We start from the raw sequence: 25,775 nt of genomic DNA, 5'->3' as shown, positions 1-25,775 counted from the left end.
CATGTTGATCAACCTCAAAGTTTGACTTGATAGAAAAGTTGTCATGTATAGGTATAAAACGGCTGCACATACAGTGTTTTCAACCATAAAGTTTCAAAGTCTCATTTCAGTTTTACTTATATTGAAATCACCGCAAAAAATATTAACATAAAACTTTATAGTTCGGATATTAACAGTTATGTATACAGTAGTGATCAAAATATAGTAAATTACCTTTTAAGAAATCCATGCATTTATGGATTACATTGTTTCGTCAGCAGGCGGCGACAAGTGACTGAAATGTTTGTCATTGAATCGTTTATTCAAGAAATTATTTCAAGAACACTGATGCATCCAGTAATGAAATAATATTCTATTCTATATATCTATCAGAACGAATTGGTTGATGACTCGCTGTACATTAAAGCTGCGTTCCTGAATGAACAAGCCAAATTAATCTGTTGAATCTCAATGACTCACTCGATAAAGGTGACTTGCTGCCACCTAGTGGCGGTTTTAATTTAAAGTAGTATCAATTTTGAATTTAAAATAAAATAAAAAAATATATATTCAACGTTTTAAAACAAAGCATTATTTATGCCCTTTATTAATTAGCTGTTAATTAAGTCATTGTTGATCCCCTGTGTGCAGCATTAAACAATGATATTTCAGATGCATCTATTTCCTCAGCATTGCAAAGATGAATTTTGATAGTTAACTCGTCAGCTATTTTTCGTCAGTTATTTTGTCTTGTTACTCATTTAATTTATTGATTAAATGTAAGAATTTGACAAAAATGATGATGCGTCTAGCAGACAACTTTCCCACAAAGGTTGAAGCTGTAATGACAGCAACTTTTTGCCTCATAACATCATTAAACGTCAATAATATATTAATGTTACTCGTGATATTATAATAATTGTAATATCTTAGCCTACTTGCATCGTACCTGCATTCAGAGTTTTCAGAGTGCGTCACACACAAACTCCCCTCAGAAAGACCTGCGTCACTGACTGAGCACATGGTGCGAACGTGACAAAAACTCACGCGATATTAGCATTTTTTTTTTTTATTAGCGTTTTTGTGTGGGGAGGAAAAGGTCATTCTTGTATGCCGCACAGAGAAGAACGTTTATTAATTAGATACATTTTATGCATGAGAAAATCAAGACATTGTTATTTTAATAGCATAAAAGACTAAAGGATTATAATTTAATATCTTACTTGCATTGTATCTGCACTTTTCCACGCGCAGTAGCCTATTTAGAGTGCGTCACACACTGACTGAAATTCCCCTCAGAAAGTCCTGCGTCACTGACTGAGCACATGGCGCGAAAGTGACAAAAACTCCCTCGATATCAGTAGATTTTTTTCAGTAGATTTTTGGACACCGAATGGGTCCACTTGTAAGTGTTGAATGTAACCTGCCACTTGTGAGGCAGTACCACTGCTTTCCTTCATGATCTTCTGACAGAGCATCATCTCCATTACAACATCGTCATGGAGTCTGGTACTTTTCCTGACTTCACTGGATATTACTCTTAGGACATCCATAGTAAGGCATCTGGAGATGTTGCCAGCCAAGATCTCATCTGGTGGTGTGTTTCTTAGTGACTCATAGTAATGCTGACTTACTCCTTTTGCTATTGCTGCTGAAATTTTTCCTCTTTTAGTGAATTTTGCATTTCTAAATTTCAATTCTTTGTCCTTGTGGGTCACATCACCCATTCGCATGACGTGCATGTCAATATGCTTCTGGAATGGTTTGGGCTTTGTTTGAATTGTAAATTTGTATTTTGCTGAGCAATCGTTAAAGACACAGACAGCGAGTGCCCTGAAATAAGGTGCTCTTTTTTTTATGACTTTTCCGGCATTTTACATGCTGATACTTGAATGAAAGGACACAGCAAGGATTTACTTTGGAGAATGCTTCATAAAAAGACATCTGTCCAGGGCTTTTGTAACTGAGTTGAGCCTGCTTGTGGCTTTATTTTTTTCCAACTTTTTGTTTTTATGGTCACTACAAAAATCTTTGGTCCTGGTCTTGTTTTTCTCAAGTTTCCTATGCCTGTCTCATCGTTATCCACATGTTCATCAGCATGTTTATGCTTCCTGTCTCCAGCCTCATCTTCCCTGTCACAAGAATAATCCTTGTCTCTCCTCAGCTTACTTTGCCCTGAATTTGCATCATCATCCTCATCTTCATCTACAGTGTTGTTCCTGTCTCCAGCCTCATCTTTCCTGTCCTCATCTTCCCTATCACCTGTGCTGTTCCTGTCATCTTCCCTGTCGAAAGCATAGTCTTCATCCCTTCTTTCCAGTTTATTTTGCCCTCCACTTGCCTCATAAATTTTCTCATCTTTCTCAACATTTTCCCTATCTTCGAATTAAAAAAAAAAGAAGTTTGGCTTAATCAATGACTGCATTTTCTAAACATGGCCTCAAAAATTGAATATGCTTTAAAACTTATAAATGTGCTACATAAGGTGGTGGTAAACACGAGTCAGGGGGTGAAAACTTTTGAACGGGATGACGATGTCCAAGTGTTTATTTCATTTAAGTATCAATTTTTTTCATTTAGTACTGCCCTTTAGAAGCAACAGAAGATAATTGCATGTTTCTCGGAAGACAGATTAAATACAATTGACTTTGACCACATTCCAAAGGTTTTTACCCCCTGACGCTTAATGCATCGTGTTTCCCTCTGGAGCATCAGTGAATGTTTGAACATTTTTTAATAGTTGTGTTTGAATCCCTCAATTGTCCTCAGTGTGAAAAGATAAATCTCAAAATCATTCAGTCAATGCTGGAAAGGGTTCAAATATGCAAAAGATGCTGGAAAACTGAAGAATCTGCAGGAGCTGGAGGATTTTTCTGAAGATCAGAGCTCAGTTTAACTGCTCAGAACAAACAAGAGACTCATGAACAACCATCACAAAACACACAAACAGTCGTGGATCATCAGGTAACCACACACAGTATTGAGAACCAATTGTTCACATATTTTTGAGCGGGGTTATTTTAATATATATATATATATATATATATGAAGAGTTCAGATGCAAAAGCCGCTAAACGCCATCTCTGTCAAAAATGAGATAATGACATTGAACCAAAGACTATAGAATAACACAAGACGTGTCACTCGTATTGTTTTGAATGGGAGAAAGTGAAACGGGCAATATGGCGGACTAAGTCCCGCCTTCTAAATAAGAGCCAATCGTCGACTGGTAAAGTCATCGCGTCACTGCAGCAGCCGTTAGAAGCACTGGTTTCTATAGAAACAGTCAGACGCGCGCCTCAGAAATGAGGCACAGGAGACGCGCATTTACATCTGCGCATGCGCATTAGCTTGATCCAGCCTAAAAAATACGTTTTTTTTAGATTTGATTGGTGATTACAAATATGAAATTTAATCGTAAGATTGGCGAACAGTTTTGGAGAATTTTATGTTTCCCCATTCAAAGAGCTGCATGATGCCCAGGATGCCCGAGAGCCGTTTCAAAGATGGCCACCGAGTGAAATGACTTGTCTTAAAGGGACTTTGATTGAACGAATGCTTACGGCACGTAGTACACGTTCAACAAATCACGTGCTTCAAATCCTCTAAATCGCAGTGTCAGCCCATTCAGAAATATCGGTTTGTTGGCAAAAGCCTCTAAACGCCACTTCCCTTTGGCAGCAAAAGCCGCTATATTCCGAGAACCAATCAGAAGGCGCGAATCGAATCATATGATTCCGAGCGGTTTCAATATAGCAGCGCGCTGAGGAGATTTTTTTAGATTCAGATTCAGATTGAGATTTTGAAAATAAAAGATGGAGTACGATGAAATGAATCAGCCTGTCCTACTAACATTGAATGGCAAAAGAAAACGTTATTTACCTCAAAACTCTGCCTGTCATAAAGCAAAATAGCCTACAGTGGAAATGGCTTGGTCGCAATTGTATCATGCACTCATAACAGTTATTCGCGCAGTGCCGTTACTTTGAAGGAATCGGATTTATTATACATCAAACAGCTCTGTTTCGCCAAAGACAAACAAGATGCTATTCTTCTGTCTCATATGGAAGCTGTGCCATGTAAACGGAGGAGGCAAAAAGTGGAGGCTGAATAGAAGAGACGTGTTAGATCCCTGTGTAAAGAGGTTTGTCTACTGTTTAGTTTTTAAGTGATAAGTACTCTCATCTTTTTCAGGGTTTCTAGTTGCATCTTTAGTGATTTTTCAATTATTTACCATGTCTTGTTTTTTGCAAAGGTTTTTGCAAAAAAAGCACAAGTGGATTTAGCTGGTTTTGACGCAAAAGAAAATCTAACTTGTTAAAAACCAATAAATTGTCTAGAGTGACATTTTTGAAAAAAAGTAATTTTATTCAGTAGCTAATAACCTTATCATTACCTTTAAAATGAAACTCCTGAACTTGATCGTAAAAGCCTGGTAAAAAATGCTCATTTTAAAGAAAAGAAGTCTGATGGATTTAGAGGGTTTTGCATCTGAACTCTTCATATATATATATATATATATATATATATATATATATATATATATATATATATATATATATATATAATTAGTTCACAAGACAAAAGAATAGCTGAATTTATTAAAATAACCCCGCTCAAAAGTATGTGAACAATTGGTTCTCAATACTGTGTGTGGTTACCTGATGATCCACGACTGTTTGTGTGTTTTGTGACTATTTTTTGTCTTGTGAACTAATATATATATTACAATTCCAATTCCAAAAAAGTTGGGACACTGTACAAATTGTGAATAAAAACAGAATGCAATGATGTGGAAGTTTCAAATTTCAATATTTTATTCAGAATACAACATAGATGACATATCAAATGTTTAAACTGAGAAAATGTATCATTTTAAGGGAAAAATAAGTTGATTTTAAATTTCATGGCATCAACACATCTCAAAAGAGTTGGGACAAGGCCATGTTTACCACTGTGTGGCATCCCCTCTTCTTTTTATAACAGTCTACAAACGTCTGGGGACTGAGGAGACAAGTTGCTCTAGTTTAGGAATAGAAATGTTGTCCCATTCTTGTCTAATACAGGCTTCTAGTTGCTCAACTGTCTTAGGTCTTCTTTGTCGCATCTTCCTCTTTATGATGCGCCAAATGTTTTCTATGGGTGAAAGATCTGGACTGCAGGCTGGCCATTTCAGTACCCGGATCCTTCTTCTACGCAGCCATGATGTTGTAATTGATGCAGTATGTGGTCTGGCATTGTCATGTTGGAAAATGCAAGGTCTTCCCTGAAAGAGACGTCTCCACTTGCTCCACTATTTTTTGCTGCAGCATTGGGGGAATTGGTGATCCTCTGCCCATCTTGACTTCTGAGAGACACTGCCACTCTGAAAGGCTCTTTTTATACCCAATCATGTTGCCAATTGACCTAATAAGTTGCAAATTGGTCCTCCAGCTGTTCCTTATATGTACATTTAACTTTTCCGGCCTCTTATTGCTACCTGTCCCAACTTTTTTTGAATGTGTAGTTCTCATGAAATCCAAAATGAGTCAATATTTGGCATGACATTTCAAAATGTCTTTCAACATTTGATATGTTATCTATATTCTATTGTGAATAAAATATAGGTTTATGAGATTTGTAAATTATTGCATTTCTTTTTTATTCACAATTTGTACAGTGTCCCAACTTTTTTGGAATCAGGTTTGTGTATATGTATGTGTATATATATATATATATATATATATATATATATATATATATATATATATATATATATATATATTATGAGAGATATGTATATGTAAATTCATCTATTTAATACATATATATTAATACATTTTATATATACAGTACAGAACAAAAGTTTGGAACCACTAAGATTTTTAATGTTTTTAAAAGAGGTTTCGTCTGCTCACCAAGGCTACATTTATTTAATTAAAAATACAGTAAAAAACAGTAATATTGTGAAATATTATTACAATTTAAAATAACTGTGTACTATTTAAATATATTTGACAAAGTAATTTATTCCTGTGATGCAAAGCTGAATTTTCAGCATCGTTACTCCAGTCTTCAGTGTCACATGATCCTTCAGAAATCATTCTAATATGCTGATTTGCTGCTCAATAAACATTTATGATTATTTTGTGTACTTTTTTTTCAGGATTCCTTGATGAATAGAAAGTTCAAAAGAACAGCATTTATCTGAAATACAAAGCTTCTGTAGCATTATACACTACCGTTCAAAAGTTTGGGGTCAGTAAGAATTTTTATTTTTATTTTTTTGAAAAGAAATTAAAGAAATGAATACTTTTATTCAGCAAGGATGCATTAAATCAATCAAAAGTGGCAGTAAAGACATTTATAATGTTACAAAAGATTAGATTTCAGATAAACACTGTTCTTTTGAACTTTCTATTCATCAAATAATCCTGAAAAAAAATATTGTACACAAATATTTTGTACAATTGTACACATTAAATGTTTCTTGAGCAGCAGATCAGCATATTTGAATGATTTCTGAAGGATCATGTGACACTGAAGACTGGAGTAACGATGCTGAAAATTCAGCTTTGCCATCACAGGAATAAATTACTTTGTGAAATATATTCAAATAGAAAACAGTTATTTTAAATTGTAATAATATTTCACAATATTACTGTTTTTACTGTATTTTTAATTAAATAAATGTAGCCTTGGTGAGCAGACGAAACTTCTTTTAAAAACATTAAAAATCTCAGTGGTTCCAAACTTTTGGTCTGTACTGTATATATATATATATATATATATATATATATATATATATACATATATATATATTAAGAGAGAGAGAGAGAGATACATATATATAAGTATGTTATTACATGAGTATTATATGTGTATTAAACATGTAATAACATATATGTATAGATATACATGTTACAAAAGCTTTCTTTTTTTAGATAAATGCTGATATGTGCAATCTCACTGACATTTGAACATGACGGAAAATCAACAGTGTTTCTATGCATGCTGTACTGTGCATTCTGTGCATACTGTGAGCCACTTACCTTTCCACGTCATTGTGCAAAATTACATATTAAGTTAAGTGAACATAAGTTAGCTTTGGCCAAGCTGCTTACTTGAGTCAAATGGCTAAGCTACTATCAAGCTACTGGAGAAAAAAAAAAAAAAAAAAAAAACTTAAGGTAGTAACTTAGCAGTTGAGCTTTAAATTATGGCATATTTATGTATGAGCGTATATACAGTAGTGAAAAATAGCCATTTTTACACATAATTTGACAATTAATTTTAATAAATATCAAAAATATAAAAGGTGTGCATCATAGCTGACATGTAGATGAACACTTTACAGTTGGTTTTATGACTGTAAATTATTCTCTTCAAATGTTATTGAGCTTTAAATTATGGCATATTTATGTATGAGCGTATATACAGTAGTGAAAAATAGCCATTTTTACACATGATTTGACAGTTTATTTTAATAAATATTAAAAATCTAAAAGGTGTGCATCATAGCTGACATTTGTGTATCAGACTGGCCACTGAAAATTACTCACTATTAACTAATTGACTGAATTTCATGAATAATGATTACAAAAAAGGGAAATTCATACATAGTGTGCTAAGACACTTACACTTTCTTTTTTTTTTTGGGTGGGGGGGGTTGTTCTTTCACAGGGAGAGAGACGGGGTATAAATCTAAAGGATAAAATGTCTCTTTTTCCTGGGCCTGAGGCTGGGACTCAGCCAGGGCCAAGAACTGAGGCTGGGGCTCGAGCAATGTCGTCGTGGAGTTCCCTACAATATTGTATGTGTATGTTAATTTTCAATATTTCACCATCATAAAAAAAAAAAAACAGTTTAAAACTGTCATGACTTAAATTACACAAATCCTACCTTCTTTGATCAATACAAAATTGTAGGCCTTTCTCATGGTGGCCACAATTTTTAGGTTATCCTCAGAGGGTGGCAGATGAGTCACCACATCGGCCACCCACTTTCCAGAGGCCTTATCCTTCTTGCCGAAAAATAGAATTGGGACATAGCCCAATGCACTTAGTTTTTTTACCTGTAATAAATAAACGCAGACAGCAAACATTAGTTATTCCCACTGCATTATCTTCCATCCTATTGAAAAAAATTGCATTAAATATCCCAAGCTCGGAGCCCTCCCCCGGACAGCACGCCAAATACGCATAATCTTTACTCTGTTTAATCGATGTAAGTGTGAACTCTATGTACTCTATACCAGTGGTTCTCAAAGTGGATTTGCTTTGAATGAGAAAGTTGTGCTTTATCGTTATCAATGACAATGTAATAGTCTAGAATCTACATATAAAATCTTGATTATAAATGCACTAATAAATTAAAACATTAAAATTTAACTTTTTTGTGATTATGACTAATCAAGTCAATCTGTTGTGAATCACTTCACTCAGGTCATGATGAACCGTTCTTCCTGCTGCTTAGCTTGGCTTATTTGCCATTAAGATAGCTGATGAACATGGATAAATGTTTGAGTCAGTCCACCACCAGCTAGAAAACACGGAATAGTGAACCCGGACACAACTTCAGAGAATAGAAATGGCATCAAAGTATACAAATGGTAGCAAGCAAAAGCTTAATTGTTTTGATTATGAGGGGGTCCTTGGAAATTGTTCTCCCACACAAAGGGTCCTTGGCACAAACAGTTTGAGAACCCCTGCTTTATACAACCAATATTCATGTAATGTTGTGCTGGATGCTGGTGGTCTAGTATTTAGCAATCTGGGTTTCTAAAGGGAACACTAAAAGTCCTGACACCCTTCGAAAATAATTATATTGATTGGACACACACAAAACAAAATATGATAACAAAAATACATTTTGACTGGACTCCCTCTTTATGGCCACCTATCCACCTGGACCAAACAATGCCATCTATGACTACCTCAAATTCATTCACTGACAGATTAAACTTATTTTTGTAAAATGAGGCCCTTGCCCTATCACACAATATTAATGAAAGTGAAACAAATCATATTGCTTAATGAAATATGAGCATTTCTACTTACTGCAATATGGGCAGAGTCCACCACTCTTCCCGCATTTCTATTTTTTAGGACCCTTTCCCCCCACTTCCTGTCCAGGGTCACTTTTTTGGCGGCTACTTTGTTTTTTTGGGAGATGGGTGCGAAACAAGAGCTGCAGGTTTTGCGCTCACCTGTGTTGGTAAAAGTATACCAAAGTGAGACATCAGATCCACAGTCACAGATAAGAATTACAATCAAGATACAGTTTAATTTGGCTGTATACAGGAAAGAGAGGAACACATGAAGCACAATGCAATTCAGAATATGCGTCTCTAGACTGACACAGGATTATTATTATTATAATCATACAGTGAAAGTGGCAGATGTAGGAGACACCCAGGCTACTCTAATCAATGTTGCCTCTGGCGTTTGGTGCAAAACAAGCAATCAAAATTGATATCAACCAGATGCCTTACATTATCACGGTTTTGTAACACAGTACAGATATCATACAGGGTCATTTAGTAGGAGCATACTTTAGTGTCCAATTGACCTAATAATGAGAAATGTAGAACATTAAAACCACATATTTGAATATTGGACATAATGCTCTATTCCACTTTCCCTCACCTGGTTAGGTGCTTGGCAGGAGGGGCAAGGCTTGAACTTCCTTTGAGACATTTAGAAATCTACACCACACACACACACACATTTTCTACAGTGCACTTTAGACAGCGTCAACAAACACAACACAACTTATTGGCATAATCGATCATTTTTCATACATGTCATTGTTATATATTTTCTAATTTACCTATTTTGGAAGCTACTTATATATATGAATCAGTCAATAATTTATGACAGCACCACTTATTACATTATACATATGAATTGTTTTATTTCATATTGAAAAATTGTGATGCCACAATGTAGTAGTTATGAATTAATTTGTTTTGTTAATTATGGATTTATTTTGGTTGTGTATTATATAATTTTGTGTGGATTTTTAACAATTGGGCTGTAAAACAAACCAATCTGGCAACACCATTCTTCATTCTGAACATTTATAATGTTGGATAATAGTTGTGGGCTAACGTAATACTGAAAATCTTACATTCCCCAATAATTGTACTTTGCATGATTATATGCGACAAAAATGAACTTGAATTCAATTAGCTAACTTTGCTAGCCCGCACATGTGGTGCAGAAAGCTATATTTTTATCAGAAATATCATCAGTCATCAGAAATGGCCACCTTACAAATCTAAAGTTTCTAAACACAACTTCTTGACATGATTCAACAGTTTTTGATGTGTAATCCATCTCTATTAATTAACGTTAACCCTTCTACTTACCGAGTGTAAAATCGCAATGGACCTTGGGATCGCCCATACGTTGACGTCAGCGTTATTAATTTAGAGGATTTAATAAAACAACAACAACAAAAAAAGATTAATTGAACTCAATCGTAGCATATTATATATATTTATTAAAATCAACAAACCTCCGATAAAAACGTTATCCAGCATGCTATAATTAAAGCAGTGTCCTACCTATGACAAGAAAACTCTTAAACTGCTTACTTGCACGCGCCTTGAAGCGTTGTTAAACTCACCTCTGAATGCCGTTTTACCTGCAGTTGAGTGCTGTTAAACTCACCGCTGATGAACGCGCTAAACCTTTATGCAGAGGGCACTTTGATATCAGATTGCAAGGGTTTTTAAACATCAAAAACCAGTTGGAGGGCCAGATAAAAATGATCTGGGAGCCGCCATTTGACTCGCCCTGGCATAAATCATTTTTTGTAGCCTATTCCTTTTTTATTTTTATTTATTGTAGTGTCGACCCATAAGGCAGACAACGGGTTGTGGTGTGCTGACCCAAGACGTCAAATTTCAACGCTGTCGAGTTCTATAGAAGTCTATCGGACTACCCTGCACGTTGAAAAATAACGCCAAAGGTATACCCAGTGTGTTAAAAAGTGACGCCAGGGTCTCTTGACCATGCATCAGACATTTGACGAGTAGGGGGTGAGACTGTGTTGCCTATAACTAAAGGCAGGTTTTCTAAAAAGGATTATTTGCCTTGATGTAAAACTCTATTCAACTCACCATCTACATCCGAGTCCCCATCCTCACTGCTTTGGGCAGGTGTTTTTTGAGGGGAAAAGAGTTCTGAACATCCGTCTGAAAAACAAAAAAACATGTTAAGACATTCTGAAATCAATGACCATGTCTCCGAGTAAAGCTGTATTTTCTCAGATGATCCGAGATTAAACAACCACAAATGTGTGAACACTTAACATCTTTTGATGGACTGCTAGATTCACTCGTTCAGTAATTTGATGAACATTACATGCACACATATGCCTTGTGGACAAAGTTATAAAAAAATAGTGACAGGGGCTGTAAATAAGCTACTACTCAAGCCCTTGTTTGCATGTATGGTGCCTTGCTAAAAGTAGGGGTGGTCCGAATACCATATTTTGAGCTTTGAAGCTCTGTAGAAATTATCATTTTTATTATCATTTCATTAAAAATACTAGTTACTAGCCCAGATAGCATGTAGTAATCGGCCCGAGCTCGGCTGCCCCGCGGCGCCTGCGGCTCAGAATCGGCATCGGCACGTGTTAACCGGGCCGATTGTGGCCCGCAGCTCGCTCTGGCACATGTATATTTATTACGGCTGTAAAGCACTGGGCCGATTCCTGTTCACTGTAATTGGCCCAACTCTGGCTATAGAGATCTGTGCCACTTCTGGCAATGACTCGGCTTATGTTCACTCACAGATGGTTACATAAGCAATAATGAAAATTGTCTTAAAATTTACTTCGTTTCCTGGTAGTATCCCAGCTAACAAAAAAACGTCCCCAGAACGTCCCCTGAATGGCCTCTGCAAACGTCCCCCGAACGTCCATGTGTAGGGTCCTCTAGCTGTCCCGGGGACGTCCGCAAAGACGTCCTCCGGACGTTCACAGGACGTTCAGCGGCCATTCGGGACGTTTAGGGGACTTTCATTTAAAGTCCTCTAAACGTCATTTTAAATTTATTTTACTTATTCTCTAACCAAAGAAAACACACGTGAGAACTTCTTAGGAACAATTTAAACAGCTATTTATTTTTTAATATTTTATTTGAACAATTAAAACGTGTTGATTGAATGTTAATGTTAATGTTAATTGAACACATTAAGACATAACAAAAAACATACACAACAAGACATCCAAGTAAAACTAAAGAGAAAGTAAAAATGGGTTTGCAAGACTATATAGGAAACATACATTTATAATTTAACAAAAATAGAGAAGAATTACACAAACATTTATTCTGAAAAAACACAATTTAATACAATTAAACTTTAAAAAAATTAAAGAGTTTTTTTCTGTGAGTGGGTGCGTGTGTCAGGCAAACGGGCAGGAAGTTCTCTGGAAGCTGTGGGGTTCTGGTTGTTCTAGTTGGCTTCCAACCTAAACAACAAAACGAACACATTTAGTTGTGCTATGATTTGATATATGTATTAAAAAAATATCTAAAATGTGTTTTTTTTCCTGCGTTAATAAAAGCATCCACTCCTATTTATATATTTTCATAGTTGTTATAAAAGTTGTGTATGTAAATGAAGACGTCATTTTTGATCTACACGTGAGCTCATAATAGCTTCGTCTCCATGACGCATTTGTTACACGACACGAGCTCAGACAGAGCGCCTTATGTAGGCCCTACTCATATGAAAAATACATTTTAATGTGACATCAAGTAAGGTAAGTCTTATGACATACATTGATTGTTTTTTATGATCTTTGATGTTATGCTTATTGTCTCCAGCGTAAAGCGAAAGGAATGTTTTGATAATTAAGCGCAACTTTTAGCACTCGATTACGCGCGCATTTGAGCTTTTCATCCGGAACAAAAAGGTTAAGCAGGTGACATAATTGTTCCAAAATAGTTCACTTGTTCCAATTTGCGACTGATTTTACCTTGAAGTTTGGCTTTACGACGAAAAACGTGCAATGTCTTCTCATGCCTAGCCTATTTCTGATTTCTATTATGCACGTGTGTGTCGTGGTCTTGCATCTGTCAAAGCAGAAACGAAAGCAGTCAGTCATTCGTAAATTAAATGGGCATTATTTATGTAATAGAACAAAAAAGTAATTCTGGTTAGTAATAAGTGAAGCTGGTAATGCTTTTTGTAGAGTTGTTTAATTCTCTGCCAAGATCTTTTATCTTCAGTTGATTTCATCGAAGGCGGTCAATTGTAGTTGTTTCTCTTTCCTTTAGTGCAGGGGTGTCCAATCCTGCTCCTGGAGAACGACCATCCTGCAGATTTCAGCTCCATCCCCAATCAAACCAGCTAATCAAGGTGTTCAGGGCTGCTTGATAATTACAGACAAGTGTGTCGGAGCAGGGTTGGAACTGAAGTCATTGGCTGCGTCCGAAACCGCCTACTTCTCTACTATTTAGTAGGGGAAAAGCAGTAGGCGAGTGAATAAGTATGTCAGAAGCAAAAAGAGTAGGCGAAAATTACCTAGGTGACGTAATAATTCTCGCGAGATTCGGCCGTGCGCCTACTTAAAGTGCGTCCGAAACCGCCTACTTACCTACTCTATAATAGGGGGAAATCAGTAGGCGAGCGAATAAGTATGTCAGAAACCAAAGTAATCATAAATGAGTAGTCGAGAGGTTCCCGGATGGCCTACTACTTCCGCCTGGATTCTGAAGTGTTCCTCGATAAATACTTTTCTATCCCAGGAGGCCACGGGAGAGGATACGTCATGATCGAACACGGAGGAGAAAAGCGACGCGGATGCTGTCAAATGTGAGTATTGAAAACCAAAAACACGGTTCTTATGTTAAAGTCACATTTGTTGAACTACTGTAGAGTAAACTGCTGATTGTGTAAAGATGCTCTATAGTTGTGATTTTACTGTAAAACACGATTTATTATGTATAGATAACAGGAGAGCTCTAGTAAACACACATAACTTAATTCTCCGAAGAGGATACATCTTAAAGATGCTTACTAAATGTTTATTTAACCTCTGACAGGAAAATATTAAGAATATATAAAGTATTATGACTTATGCATGATGGATTATGTTCCATGAGTGATGTGTGTGTGTGCTATTATGTAGAATTCACTGTTGTCAACACTGTTTATATGAATGCAAGTAATGTAAATAAACAAATGTACACTTAACTAGACAGACATAAGTTATCTATTTTATTTGTCCGTTAGTACTGTTAATAAAACAAGGAACATTTGTGTTGGATAAAAAGTGAGTTAAAACAAATCTTCAACTACATCAACATGTGAATGTAGATTTGAGCACATAAATCTCAGAGGAAACTTGAATCTTGTCTGATGTTACAGGGACAGAAATGAATACAAAGTTTATTTAAATCTTAAGTTGTAGTTTATTTTATTTTATTTTATTGTAATTTCAAACAGAGTTATTACAGTACTTTTCTGATTCTTGATGTCTGTGCATTTGTTGCAGAGCTTTGTGTTGGAGCAGGACCTGTGAGGAAAGATGACAGTGGCATTTGTGGGGAAAAAAGAAGGAAAACCTGAAACAAAAATATAAAGTAAGATCATTTTGTTACTTCTAATACAGAAATCAGATGACATTGTGCTGCTAAAATGACTGCTTTTGTATTATGTTTGTAGGATGTGAAATGTCCTCAGACGGGTGTGAGCAGTGAGGATGGAGAACCACAGCAGATCCTGGGAATGGTTCAGTGTCATGGACGAGATCCTCCATCACTCCTCCTGCCCTTACTGCCTCATCTGGACTGATGTTGATGTGATTTCTTCATCCTCAGTGAGTCCAGAGTCAGCGAGAGCATCTAGACAAAGACCAAAGGACAGTGAGGATGTGATTTTGGTCAAGTTTGTTCTGCTGGTTTCAGTTCATACACTGAAGCTTCAAAAGCATCATCAAATAATGTCATGAAGCTTCTGGAAGTCAGGCTCCATTGACTGATATTGTAGAAACTAGCTGGACAAACTTGATCAAAATCAACTTTTGTGTTCAGGAAAAAAAAAAAAAAAAAAAAAAAAAAAAAATTAACACAGTGATTGAACAGCGTGAAGGCAAGTGAATAATGACTGAATTTATATGTTTGGGTGAACTAACCCTTTATGCCCCCAAATAGAAATATATATGAAATGTATGTATGAATTTATATTATAGTAGTACCTTGAAAAAGTAAACTTTAAGAAATAAACAGCTTGAATTAGCATTTGTGCTCGAAACACTAACAAAAAAGGATTTAAAAAAAAATCGAATTTACATTTGGCAGATGCTGTTATCCAAAGTGACTAACTGTGCTCTTATTACAGGGATGATCCTGTTGGAGCAACCTGGAGTAAAGTGTCTGGATCAAGGACACACTGGTGGAGACGCTGCAGAGATCGAACCAGCAAACCTTCTGCTGACCAGCTCAGTGGTTTAACCCACCACACCACAAAACTAATGAAGCTACAACAGAAATTATCATGTAATTGTAAAAATATGAAATGAAGTATGGCAAGAAACTGAATGCTGACAATAATGAAGTGTAAAATGTTTTAATCTGTTTATTCAGTCATGTTGATGGAGAGCACATGAATGCTTGCAGCAGACACAGATTGTCCCGCACATCTTCTCCCACTCTTGCTTCAAGCTTGTGTGGTTCAGGGGTCCATCATCATGGTCTTCCTCATCCTCTGGATCAACGATGTCTCCATTGAGAAGAGCAGCAGTGAGGGACATGATGATGAAGGTGTTCATCAGCTGCTTCATCAGAATAAAGCTGCAGAATCGGCACAGCTGTGTGAGATGACAACAGGACTGTAAATACGTGATTGTTAGATCAATACATTTGAATAAAGCTTTGTTTCGTGTGTTGTTGACTTGTACATGCATTTATTTATTGTCATTATTACTTTTATTAATTCTTTACTTACTTTAATTATGCTATTATCAGTAAATTTATATATTGTATTACTTCATGCTTTCATTGACTGTAAATGGAGATGTATTCACATCAGCTGTATTTGTCTAGTGTGTGTTCATGCACAGCTGTCATATAACTAAACATTACATTTTGCTTGTTTTACCAAAGAAAGGTAATATAATTAAGTTTTGGATGGTTAATGTTGGGGTGTGCTAGCAAAGCAGTTCATTCTGAGGTAATCTTAATTTCAAGTAGATTTTACTTACATTTTTTGAGTATAAAATCAACAGTCTTCTTCAAAGGTGAGATCTTCGAGCAGCTGCTGACGTCTTCTTTGGCTTCAGACATTGCTAACACTGAGGGAAACCGCACTAGGTAGGGTTGATGAGTTACTAGTGCTGTGAGGTGTTAGTGCACCTGTCACTCATATCTTTATTTTATTGCAGGACCTATAATTACATACAAGATCAGGGAAAATACCAGTATCTTTAACAATGAACAATAATAATGAAAAAAAAACGTTTGTATACATCAATCATCGTTTGAAATTATATACAAACACACATAAAGCATGATGACAAGGTTAAATATTTTGAATACATCATAATGCATAAAAGTATTATTTGTAAGCCTGAGTTATGAAACTAGAGCCAATTCAACAAGAAAATGTGGAAAAAATTTGATTTATGCTTGTGGATGGACATTTTTGCATATAAAATAAAGAAATTAATAACATATTCACACGAATTTGGGTATTTGTAACAAAAAATAAACTCGCATTATAAAAATATAAGAACTTTAAATTGACCCAAAATATATTAGTTGTAGCCTACTACAATTACAAAATTACTGGCAGCTGTTTCTTCAACAAGACCACAAAATAAGCAGTTTAATCAATATCAAGATATTAACAGATAGAAGAATTAAACCTGTCACTCATATCTTTTAAGTAGTTGCACTTGTGATAACGTCGTAAGTCACATGATAACCTCAACATGGCGGATTATTTTCGGATCTCGCATACTCAACGAGATTTGGCTGTTAAGTACCTACTCTTTAGGCGCTTGTTAAGTAAGTACTTATTGAAATTAAGTACCTACTCATTGAGTAGGCGGTTTCGGACGCAGCCCACAGTGTCCTTGAGCACACACATAGAACCACACACACTTCCGTGTGCTGCAGTCCAGTTCTGCTCCTCCTTCTCATGGACAGGCACACACACACACACACACACACACACACACACACACACACACACACACACACACACACACACACACACACACACACACACACACACACACACACGAGATCTCGTCGGGTGAAAGTGAAAGTACTGCTGTGGAATATAAAGCTCTACTGCAGGCTTCTGACCAGTCATAACCCGATTGGAAGAGCATCAAATTTGGATCGAGCTGCATCACAGCACAGACTGCAGATCTACAGATTAAACACAGGTAAGAAAAATATATTGTATACAAATGAAAACAACCTATATAATAACATATACAGTATAATAAAAAAAATAATCTAAAACAGAAATAGGCTATGTAAACTGAAAAACTGATGACACACCCGATGTGGTAATGCGTCATTCCTGTTAAAGCTGAAGGAGTCTACGATTACGCTGAAAATGGCTGAAAACGCAAAGCTCCGCATATTTCTAAAGATTAGAGCAAGTAATTTATTAGAACAGTGTGGCTATTATAGAAAATAAGACATTTATCAAAAGTGCACGTGATTCAAATCGATTTGATTAATTGATACACTTCAGATTTATGTCGCTGTCTGCACTGATGGTGAGTAGCTCCCTCGTCACCGCTGCATCACTCCACACACAGCCATTGCTGTTTTTTTTTTGCGTCTTTGTGTAGACTTTTTTTTTCTTCCTTATTTTAGAAAGCCCATTTCCCTTTGTCGTCTTTAAAGCAAATGCAAATTGTATTTACTTTCTCTTCAACACATAATTATGCATATTTTTTTTTTAATTTTAGATACAAATGCATGAAAGACATTTTGTTTACTTTTTGACCTTATGAAATTATAGTTTCATAGTTAAATAAATTAAATTAAACAACAATTGTTAACAAGGTGGAAAAACCTTGGAAAAACATATTTATCTGCTTACCCCCAGGGCATCCAAGATGTAGGTGACTTTGTTTCTTAACACAAATGATGATTTTTAACTCCAACCATTGCCGTCTGTCAGTCTTATAATGGGAGTGAATGGGAACTTGATCAATAGGTTGTTTGCAATCACGTGGTTCTGGTGACGCGCGAAATACCGGTGGAGGGCAAGCAGTGAAAATTAGAATGGAAGAGATGGAGAAAAGTCCTTTCTGTGCTGGTTTAGAAAGGTATAAACAGAAAATCACAACATATGTTGGACGTGATCTTTATGTTATGAAGATGAGCGACTTTTCCACTGAATTGAAAGACTTTCCTGCTATCGAGGAGGCAGATATAGAGAATGTGAAGCTGCCGTCACGCCGCGTTCAGATCTAGTCTGGGTTTGTTTATATTGCGCTGCCTTTCCGCTAGTGAAGTTAGGGCAGTATTTTGATTTTCTGTAGTGATTGTGAAAAATGTCGCCATTGTAGGTCATTTATGCTGAATCGAGAATTGCAACAGGAGCTCACGTCATCGTTCAAAGAAAAAACTGGACGGTGTAATACAATTTTCGCCTTTTATACGTGTAAAAACGCACTAAGGGAAGCCGATTGAGGAGGTGACGGGAAGACGCCGTATATCAAATCTAATAATGTCACTGATTTAACCCACTCCCTATCACTCAATAAAATAATCACATAGTTGAGTGTTTTAGAAAGTGTTGTCTTTGTTGTTGAATCGACTTCTGTCAGCTTGTTAAACATTTATTTATTTGGACATTTTCTACCATACGAAAGTGCGCGTGACACTGTTCTCATGGTAACCAGATCAACATTGTGAACGGAATACTACAAAACTTAAGTGAAAACACCAAATTATCATTCAGTGGGATAAAATATCTTCTCATCCCTGCAAACGATACCATGAAGAATGTGAATATTAAACCAAGTCAAAAACAAATAAGGTAAGCATGTGTCCATATTCATTTCAGTATCAGCAGACGCAAAACGCTATTAAAAGGCGAAAACTTTTAAAGTTAATAAATGATATGTTATAAAAAACGGTATAAGTTATGTAAACGATATAAACACCTTCTGGGTTCTCGATTTTATCGATTTGAGCAACCATAAACAACGCAAAACATACAAATTTTGAGTTTTTGATAGGATTCCTATATAGAAAAATCACTCCCTGCCCTCCAGACTCATTCGCGCTGCTGCTGTGACGTCATGTGCAAACAACCTATAAGAGTCGAAAAAACTAGCACAGACAAATCCAAATTAAACCCTGCGGCTCGTGACGACACATTGATGTCCTAAGACATGAAACGATCGGTTTGTGCGAGAAACTGAACAGTATATCATTTTTTACCTCTAATGCACCACTATGTCCAACTGCGTTCAGCATTTGCTTAGTGAGGTCTGATCGCGCTCTGACAACGGCAGTGATGTCTCACACTCATTGAAGTATATGCGTGGTAGAGGGGCTCGACAGCGCCGCCTTGAATGGTGCCTAAAAATATTGGTCCATATATTAAACACGATTGCAAGTATTTGTATGAAACTTTGTACATATATAGACCTCATCGGGCCGAACAACTTTCATGCTCTAAGTTATACGTCAGCTCAACAGGAAGTCAGCTATTATGGGTTGTTTGGAAAACGCACGCTCTTGAATTTGATATACTCCTCCTAAGCGATTATTCCGATAACCACCAAACTCGGTCAGCATGAAGTCAAGACATTCTCTAATTTTTGAAATATTGTTTATTTTTTGCATGTACCAACTTGTTCTGTTTGTTAATATTGCAATAAAAAAAAAAGAAAAAAAAGAAGTCAAGACATTGATGATGCTAAATTGCCAGCGGATTTTTGATTTCCCGAACGGTTTGGCCGTGGCAAGGCAATGAATTTATGGCGAGAAAAGGGAAACAGGAAATGTGTTATAATGTCTGCATACATTGATTGATCTTCATGAAACTTCAGCTGTGTGTGAGTCTGATCACATGGATGTGACTATTGTGAGTCAAAGTTATAGCGCCACCAACTGGCAGCAAGAAGTGTGTCACTTTGAAAATGCATTGAGTTCACTGTTATTTTTACTTGATTTGCTTGAAACTTCATCAGTGTAATGTCAATACACAGCAGATGTAGACCTGTGAAAAGAATGGTGATATCTCAAACACTGTTGCCATGCAGGTATTGCGCATAATTTTAATCATACCTGCAGGTTTGTGGAGAGCGCATTATTGTAACGCAAGAGCACGTTCATGTAGCCTAATGCAAAAAACAACGCAAGCTCTCAAATATACAAGTAAACTGCCTCATGAGTGCATGCTCTGTGTAGTGTGTAATCGTGAATCTTTCTGTGCTCTTAAATTGAACATTGTCAAAAGTTATCAAACAATCAGAATAGACTTCCATGCCTGGCTGATGAAAATGCTACAGGAAATCTAATTGGCTATAAGTGAAATGCACCAGAAAGTCTCAACAAACAAAGGTGGATCTTTAATTTCTTAACAATGTAGATGTATGTTTCAGAATGGGGATTTTAACATATAGTCTGTCTAACTGCATCACTACATTGTACAGACATTACAGGTCAAACCATTCTGATATTCTTTTTATCTAAATAAACAACATAATATATGGCTCTTAAAGCATTAGTTCAACCCCAAAAAATTTAATTTCTGTCATTAATTACTCATCCTCATGTCATTCCAAACCCGTAAGACCTTCGTTCATCTTCAGAACACAAATGAAGATATTTTTGATAAAATCCAAAAGCTTTCTGACCCCAAACTGCAATGTAATTGCAACTTTTGCAGGCCCAGAAAGATAGTAAAGACATTGTTAAAGTAGCCCATGTGACTACAGTGGTTCAACCTTAATGTTATAAAGCGACCAGAATACTTTTTGTGTGCAAAAAACAAAAATAACGACTTTATTAAACAATTTCCTCTCTCTGTGTCACTCTCTGACGGTGTTCGTGCGAGCACCACAATGCATGCATGTGATGCTGACGCAGAATCCGGCCAATTATGAGCCGACGCTCTGACGTATAACCTGTAAGTGCTGCACTGTGTTTACTATGTCAACAGTGTCAGAGACTGACATGGAAGAGAAGAAATTGTTGAATAAATTTTTTTGTTGTTGTTTATTTTGTGCACAAAAAGTATTCCGATCGCTTCATAACATTAAAGGGTCATGAAACCCCCCTGTTTTCCCCTGGTCATTCACACCTCTGAGCTGGAAAAACTCTGTTAAAATGGGCGTGTAAATCTCTGGAAAAGTGGGAGTGTAGAGGGGGGGAAGAGGGGAGAGAACAACCAATGAAGCACAGAACACACTCATTATACAGAATAATGAATATTAATATATGAGCAAGGAGAAAATGTCAACAAACTCCCAAGCACAAGGGAGAATGTGAAAGAATATTTAATAGGGCTAATAATAGGCTACTTTGATTACGTTTACGAGCACTGCAGTCTCAAAATCAATGTAGTCTTTTGTCTATTACAGAGGTCTCAAACTGCCGGCCCGCGGGCCATTTACAGCCTGCCCTCCCCCTCCGCCTGGCCCGCAACTGATCATACCATATTCCACATGCAAATATTCCAAATGCAAAGAAAAAGACGCTGTTCTAAGGGGACATTCACAGATATCACGACACATAAGCGGCCGTACCGCTTTCTCCTCCTTTTCAAAGCGCTTGCGCTCCCCGTGGCGCTGTTGCTGCTATGGAACCATGAACTGTGCTCTCCACCATAACGAAGTTTCAGCAAAAGAAAAATTGATTTCTAGTCCTTGCATTAGCTCTACTAGCCTATATATATTTTATCTAGATGAAAAATAAAAATCTGCCCTGTACAGCTATGATCAGCTGTTCGGCTGAGCTTTCGATGTTGTTAAGGAAAGGCCGAAGCTCATCGGTTGGTTCTTGTCACATGAAAAGTTGAGATGTTTTCATCTTGCAGCGCAGGGCCGCGTTATCCTAATGGGCAACATGGGCTGCAGCCCAGGGCCCCGAACACTGGGGGGCCCCCGAGACAATCCTCTTTTGCGTTTTAAACGCATCGTCGTCACACCCGAATCAAGAGTCACAGGCGCAGCGGACACGCGTGCATGCCACGCAGGAATACAACCAGGACAGTGGCGTGGCGTCTGGGTATGCACTTGCATATGGGCCGGCGTGGATTGGTGGCCCGCTATTACAGACTTAACACCAAGTATACTTCGGGCGTTCGCATCGCGTAATTTTCGTCATCAGGAGGGTTCGCGGACGGGGACGTCCGTGTGCGGCGTGCAGCCCAATTTCCGTGATGGCGCGGACCGTGTGTGTAGCCTATTGTACAACAGCCCATGCGAAAATGAATTGAGTGCTTGAAAACAAAAGTCCACTAGATAGTGCGCAGTGCACACGAACGCATCTTTCCGCAGCCAAATACTTTCAAAGGCTCTCACGCGCGTCTGTGCGCGAGACAGAAGCCGTGTGCATGTTCATAAAAATGAAGCATAATAGAAATAATGTTGTTAATAACTTGCCAAACCCTATCTATGTTAAATGTTACTACTAAAATCATTAAGAAGCTGAATAAATGGACAAAGAAAGTCTCCATTACCACGACTTACTGATGATCTATTGCATTTGACCGTCATTTTTAAAGTGGGTTTCTGAAACTTATGCATGGAGTAATGTAAGTAAGTACAGAATTTTAAATGAGTCATATTGGTTTTCTGAAAAAAAAAAAAAAAAAAAACGGCTACATCTGCACATTTTAAGATACTGCACAAGATGTGAATAAATATAACTCGTACACTCGTTGGGGTGGATACTTTTTATTCAACGAAATAATACAGCACATAAAACGTTATGGAAACGCATTTAGAGAAGAAACTAATAGTACATTTATTAGGTAGCCTATAAAACGTGCATTGAAAAAAGTCTGTGACAGAATAATTAATCAACTAGAATAATCTTCGGACACATCGCATCTGAAATGATGCTATGACCATTCTGAAATTCCAAAGCCAGAGTCGAATCGGTCGAATTTAAACTTGGACTTGTTAAAAAGCCTTTTATAATTTTTTTTTTTTTTTTTAGATCAGCAATGCAAAGTCATAATGATGGAGAAGCGCATATGAGCCTACTGTAGTACTGTTGTTGTCAATCCTAGAAATGTTTTTATCATTTTTGTCTATCAGATTTGTCTTGGACAAATGTGGCTCAGTTGTGTGAGCAGAAGTGCTCCAGGTGTCTGGAAAGAAACAGAAGAGTGTACAAATGTATTCAGGGATTGCATTAGTTCAGTACAGTGTTGTTCAGTGCAAGATTTTAATGCTATTTACGCTAAAATAAAGTAAGGGAAAATATTTGCACTAAGTGTTAAAACTGTATGTAACAACGATAGAGACACTGCTGTTTAATTTTTTTAAGTATGGCAAAAATATTTTAGGCAAGGCAATTTTATTTGTATAGCACATTTCATACACAATGGTAATTCAAAGTGCTTTATAAAGAAGAACCAAATACATGATAATAAAAATGGAATGCATATGAAATAGAAATAACAGTAAAAACTGGGAATTCAGATTGCTATCTGGATGGAAGAGTTTGGAAGTTTCAGGGAGTTTTTTGCTGTCTGTCAGAGTGGATCTAAACGGATCTATCCATTAGAGCGGATCTAAATTTTAGAAATTAGATTTGAAGTAAATGAGAAATAATGCAAATTTTCAGAAATGTTGCGCTTTCTTGTGCTTGAATATTAAAATGGCCCTCCTATGAGGTGTCAATCACAGCAACGGCCCCGGCCAATTTGAGTTTGAGACCCCTTCTCTATTAGAATAATTGTGTCGTCGCGTTCAGATAGGCTACACCACTGTATCAGTGTCCAGTTTATTATTTAATAAAGTATAATTCATTTTATATAATTCATATTCATATAATTCATTTGAAGAAGACTTGATGAAATATGTGTGCATAACTACACCGTGCTGGTTAATGTTTGGTGCAGGAGAATGTGTGAAATAAAAACTTCAAACACGGATACTTTATTCTGTATGAACTATGAGCCACGTGTTTGGTGTTGTTAAACACAACGCGAAGCTCCACGCTGAAACCGATCATATGCGCGCTCTGCGTGTATATCAGTCGTATTTTTGATGTGTTCGTATTCAAACTCCAGTTCTGACCGCATCGCGAGCAAATTACAAACAACACGTGCTACTGTGCTGAGGGAAACAGCCTACGGCTCGCGTGTTTGAACCATAGAACGCAGCTAGAGCAGGCAGAGGTGAATAGACCTTTTTCACAAGAATCGGAAATCACGTGACGTGGGGTAAAGTTAGTTCCGCTGTGCGTCTACGGCTATTAGATTGATATGCTCTTTTCTTACCTTTTCTGTTTTGTCTATTTTCCAAGTTGCTGTTGTATAATCTACAAATAAATTATTACTACTCCCAATATATACTTCAGTGGGGGATATAAAGTCATGAGATACATATGAGTTTAATACGTTTTAAAAATATAAAGCATGTATTAATCTCATATGGCATTACATCCCACATTCAAGCATATGTTATAATTATAACTAATCCTGATCGATTAAAATGATTAAACTAATTTCCAACACTATACTGTAGCTACACAACTATCAGTCTTTGCATTAATGTTGCAACAGCACAATAATACTGTGCATAACGCCTGTTTCACACATAATCCGTCTGCAGTGCGTATGCGTTGCGTATTTTTTTACGCACTCATGTTAACGGAGTAGAGCGTTCACACTGCACGCGGTTGCGGTCCGTCATTGCGTTCCAGGAGCGGTGCGTCTGCAGCAGTGCAGCGATCGTTTACGAGTCTATTTTTGACAGCAGATTGTGTGTGGGCAAAATGAACATGGATTGACCTGAAATTGTAAAAAAAAAAGAAATCATGCACATTTAAACTACTTTGTACATTTAGTACATACTAAATGTGATACGTATACGTATCCCTGATAGCACACATACATCTCGGAGACATCTATTTGATGTGTGTGTTTACGTCTGGAAGACGTATTATTTAGGGTGTTTGCTCATCTGGAATACGTCTATTGGACGTTTCCTGTCAGATGTCAAATAGACGTTTAGAAGATGTCTTTAAGATGTTTATGATTTAGAATGTATGTAAAACTGACATCTTAAAGACGTCTATTAGATGTTTGTAAACAACAGATGCTTTCCAGATGAAGTGATCTTTAAAAGACGTCTTGCAGACGTACGTGTGCTATCTATACATAAAGATTTTTTTTTTTTTAAAGATTTAACGCCATGCCAGCAACAAGCTATATTCATGCCAAAGGGAAACATTTCAATTTCACAGTTCAGTTGTATCATTTCAAAACAATTATTTTATTTTAAAAAAATGAACAGTGTTTACTTGCATAATGCGATCAGATATGTTTTTCCCCATCGTTGGAGGGAAACTCGCATCCCAGCAGGCAATGACGTGACAGGCGGACCTAAACCAACCTATTCAAAAACAAGGTGACATGGATGACACTCGTCTCATCGTTGAGGTGGAAAAACATAAAATTCTGTATGACCCGCAGAATGTATTGTACAAAGATTTGAATGCGAAGGAAAAGGCATGGGAAGCAGTTTCGTCGGCTGTTGGTGTCGACAGTAAGTTTTCAAATCTTTGTGTCATGTTTACGTGTACTAAACTACTCCAGCAACTGTCAATATATAAGCGTAATGAATATAACATTACG

At 36.8% G+C, this 25,775-nt stretch overlaps 2 protein-coding genes and 1 long non-coding RNA gene across 4 annotated transcripts in view; 1 reads left to right on the top strand and 2 right to left on the bottom strand.

The window, feature by feature from the left end:
- Positions 1-7,594: 7,594 nt before the first annotated feature.
- Positions 7,595-11,968, bottom strand: LOC125260710. Its single transcript, XM_048179195.1, has 5 exons — positions 11,887-11,968; positions 11,087-11,161; positions 9,018-9,250; positions 7,861-8,032; positions 7,595-7,761 (listed from the first exon to the last, which is right to left on the bottom strand). The coding sequence occupies exons 1-5, from the start codon at positions 11,966-11,968 to the stop codon at positions 7,595-7,597; spliced, it is 729 nt and encodes a 242-aa protein (XP_048035152.1).
- Positions 11,969-15,531: 3,563 nt separating this feature from the next.
- Positions 15,532-16,304, bottom strand: LOC125260449. The gene is made up of 2 exons (XR_007183046.1): positions 16,180-16,304; positions 15,532-15,786 (listed from the first exon to the last, which is right to left on the bottom strand). It is a non-coding gene; the product is annotated as an uncharacterized LOC125260449 (long non-coding RNA).
- A 911-nt stretch (positions 16,305-17,215) lies between these two features.
- The window catches only part of LOC125260447, a 40,766-nt gene continuing 32,206 nt past the window's right edge, over positions 17,216-25,775 (top strand). The window contains exon 1 of one of the 2 annotated variants that reach the window (XM_048178828.1): positions 17,216-17,370. The gene's annotated coding sequence lies outside the window, so the exon portion shown is untranslated. The remainder of the gene's footprint in view (positions 17,371-25,775) is intronic. The other variant, XM_048178827.1, reaches the window with a different exon arrangement.

The sequence above is a fragment of the Megalobrama amblycephala genome, linkage group LG24, assembly GCF_018812025.1.
Source record: "Megalobrama amblycephala isolate DHTTF-2021 linkage group LG24, ASM1881202v1, whole genome shotgun sequence".
In the NCBI taxonomy this organism is placed as follows: domain Eukaryota; kingdom Metazoa; phylum Chordata; class Actinopteri; order Cypriniformes; family Xenocyprididae; genus Megalobrama; species Megalobrama amblycephala.
Note: the sequence above shows the minus strand (reverse complement) of the source record. Positions and strands in the feature narration are given on the sequence as shown.

What these genes read in the sequence shown, in the direction of transcription:
- LOC125260710 (XM_048179195.1), bottom strand. Translation starts at nt 11,968, where the DNA reads ATGGCCGCTGAACGTCCTGTGAACGTCCGGAGGACGTCTTTGCGGACG. An exon ending in AGAGGACCCTACACATGGAC is followed by an intron (nt 11,162 to 11,886) that starts GTTCGGGGGACG and finishes TTTGTTTTTCAG; the next exon opens with ACGGATGTTCAGAACTCTTT. An exon ending in TGGGGACTCGGATGTAGATG is followed by an intron (nt 9,251 to 11,086) that starts GTGAGTTGAATA and finishes TCCTGTATACAG; the next exon opens with CCAAATTAAACTGTATCTTG.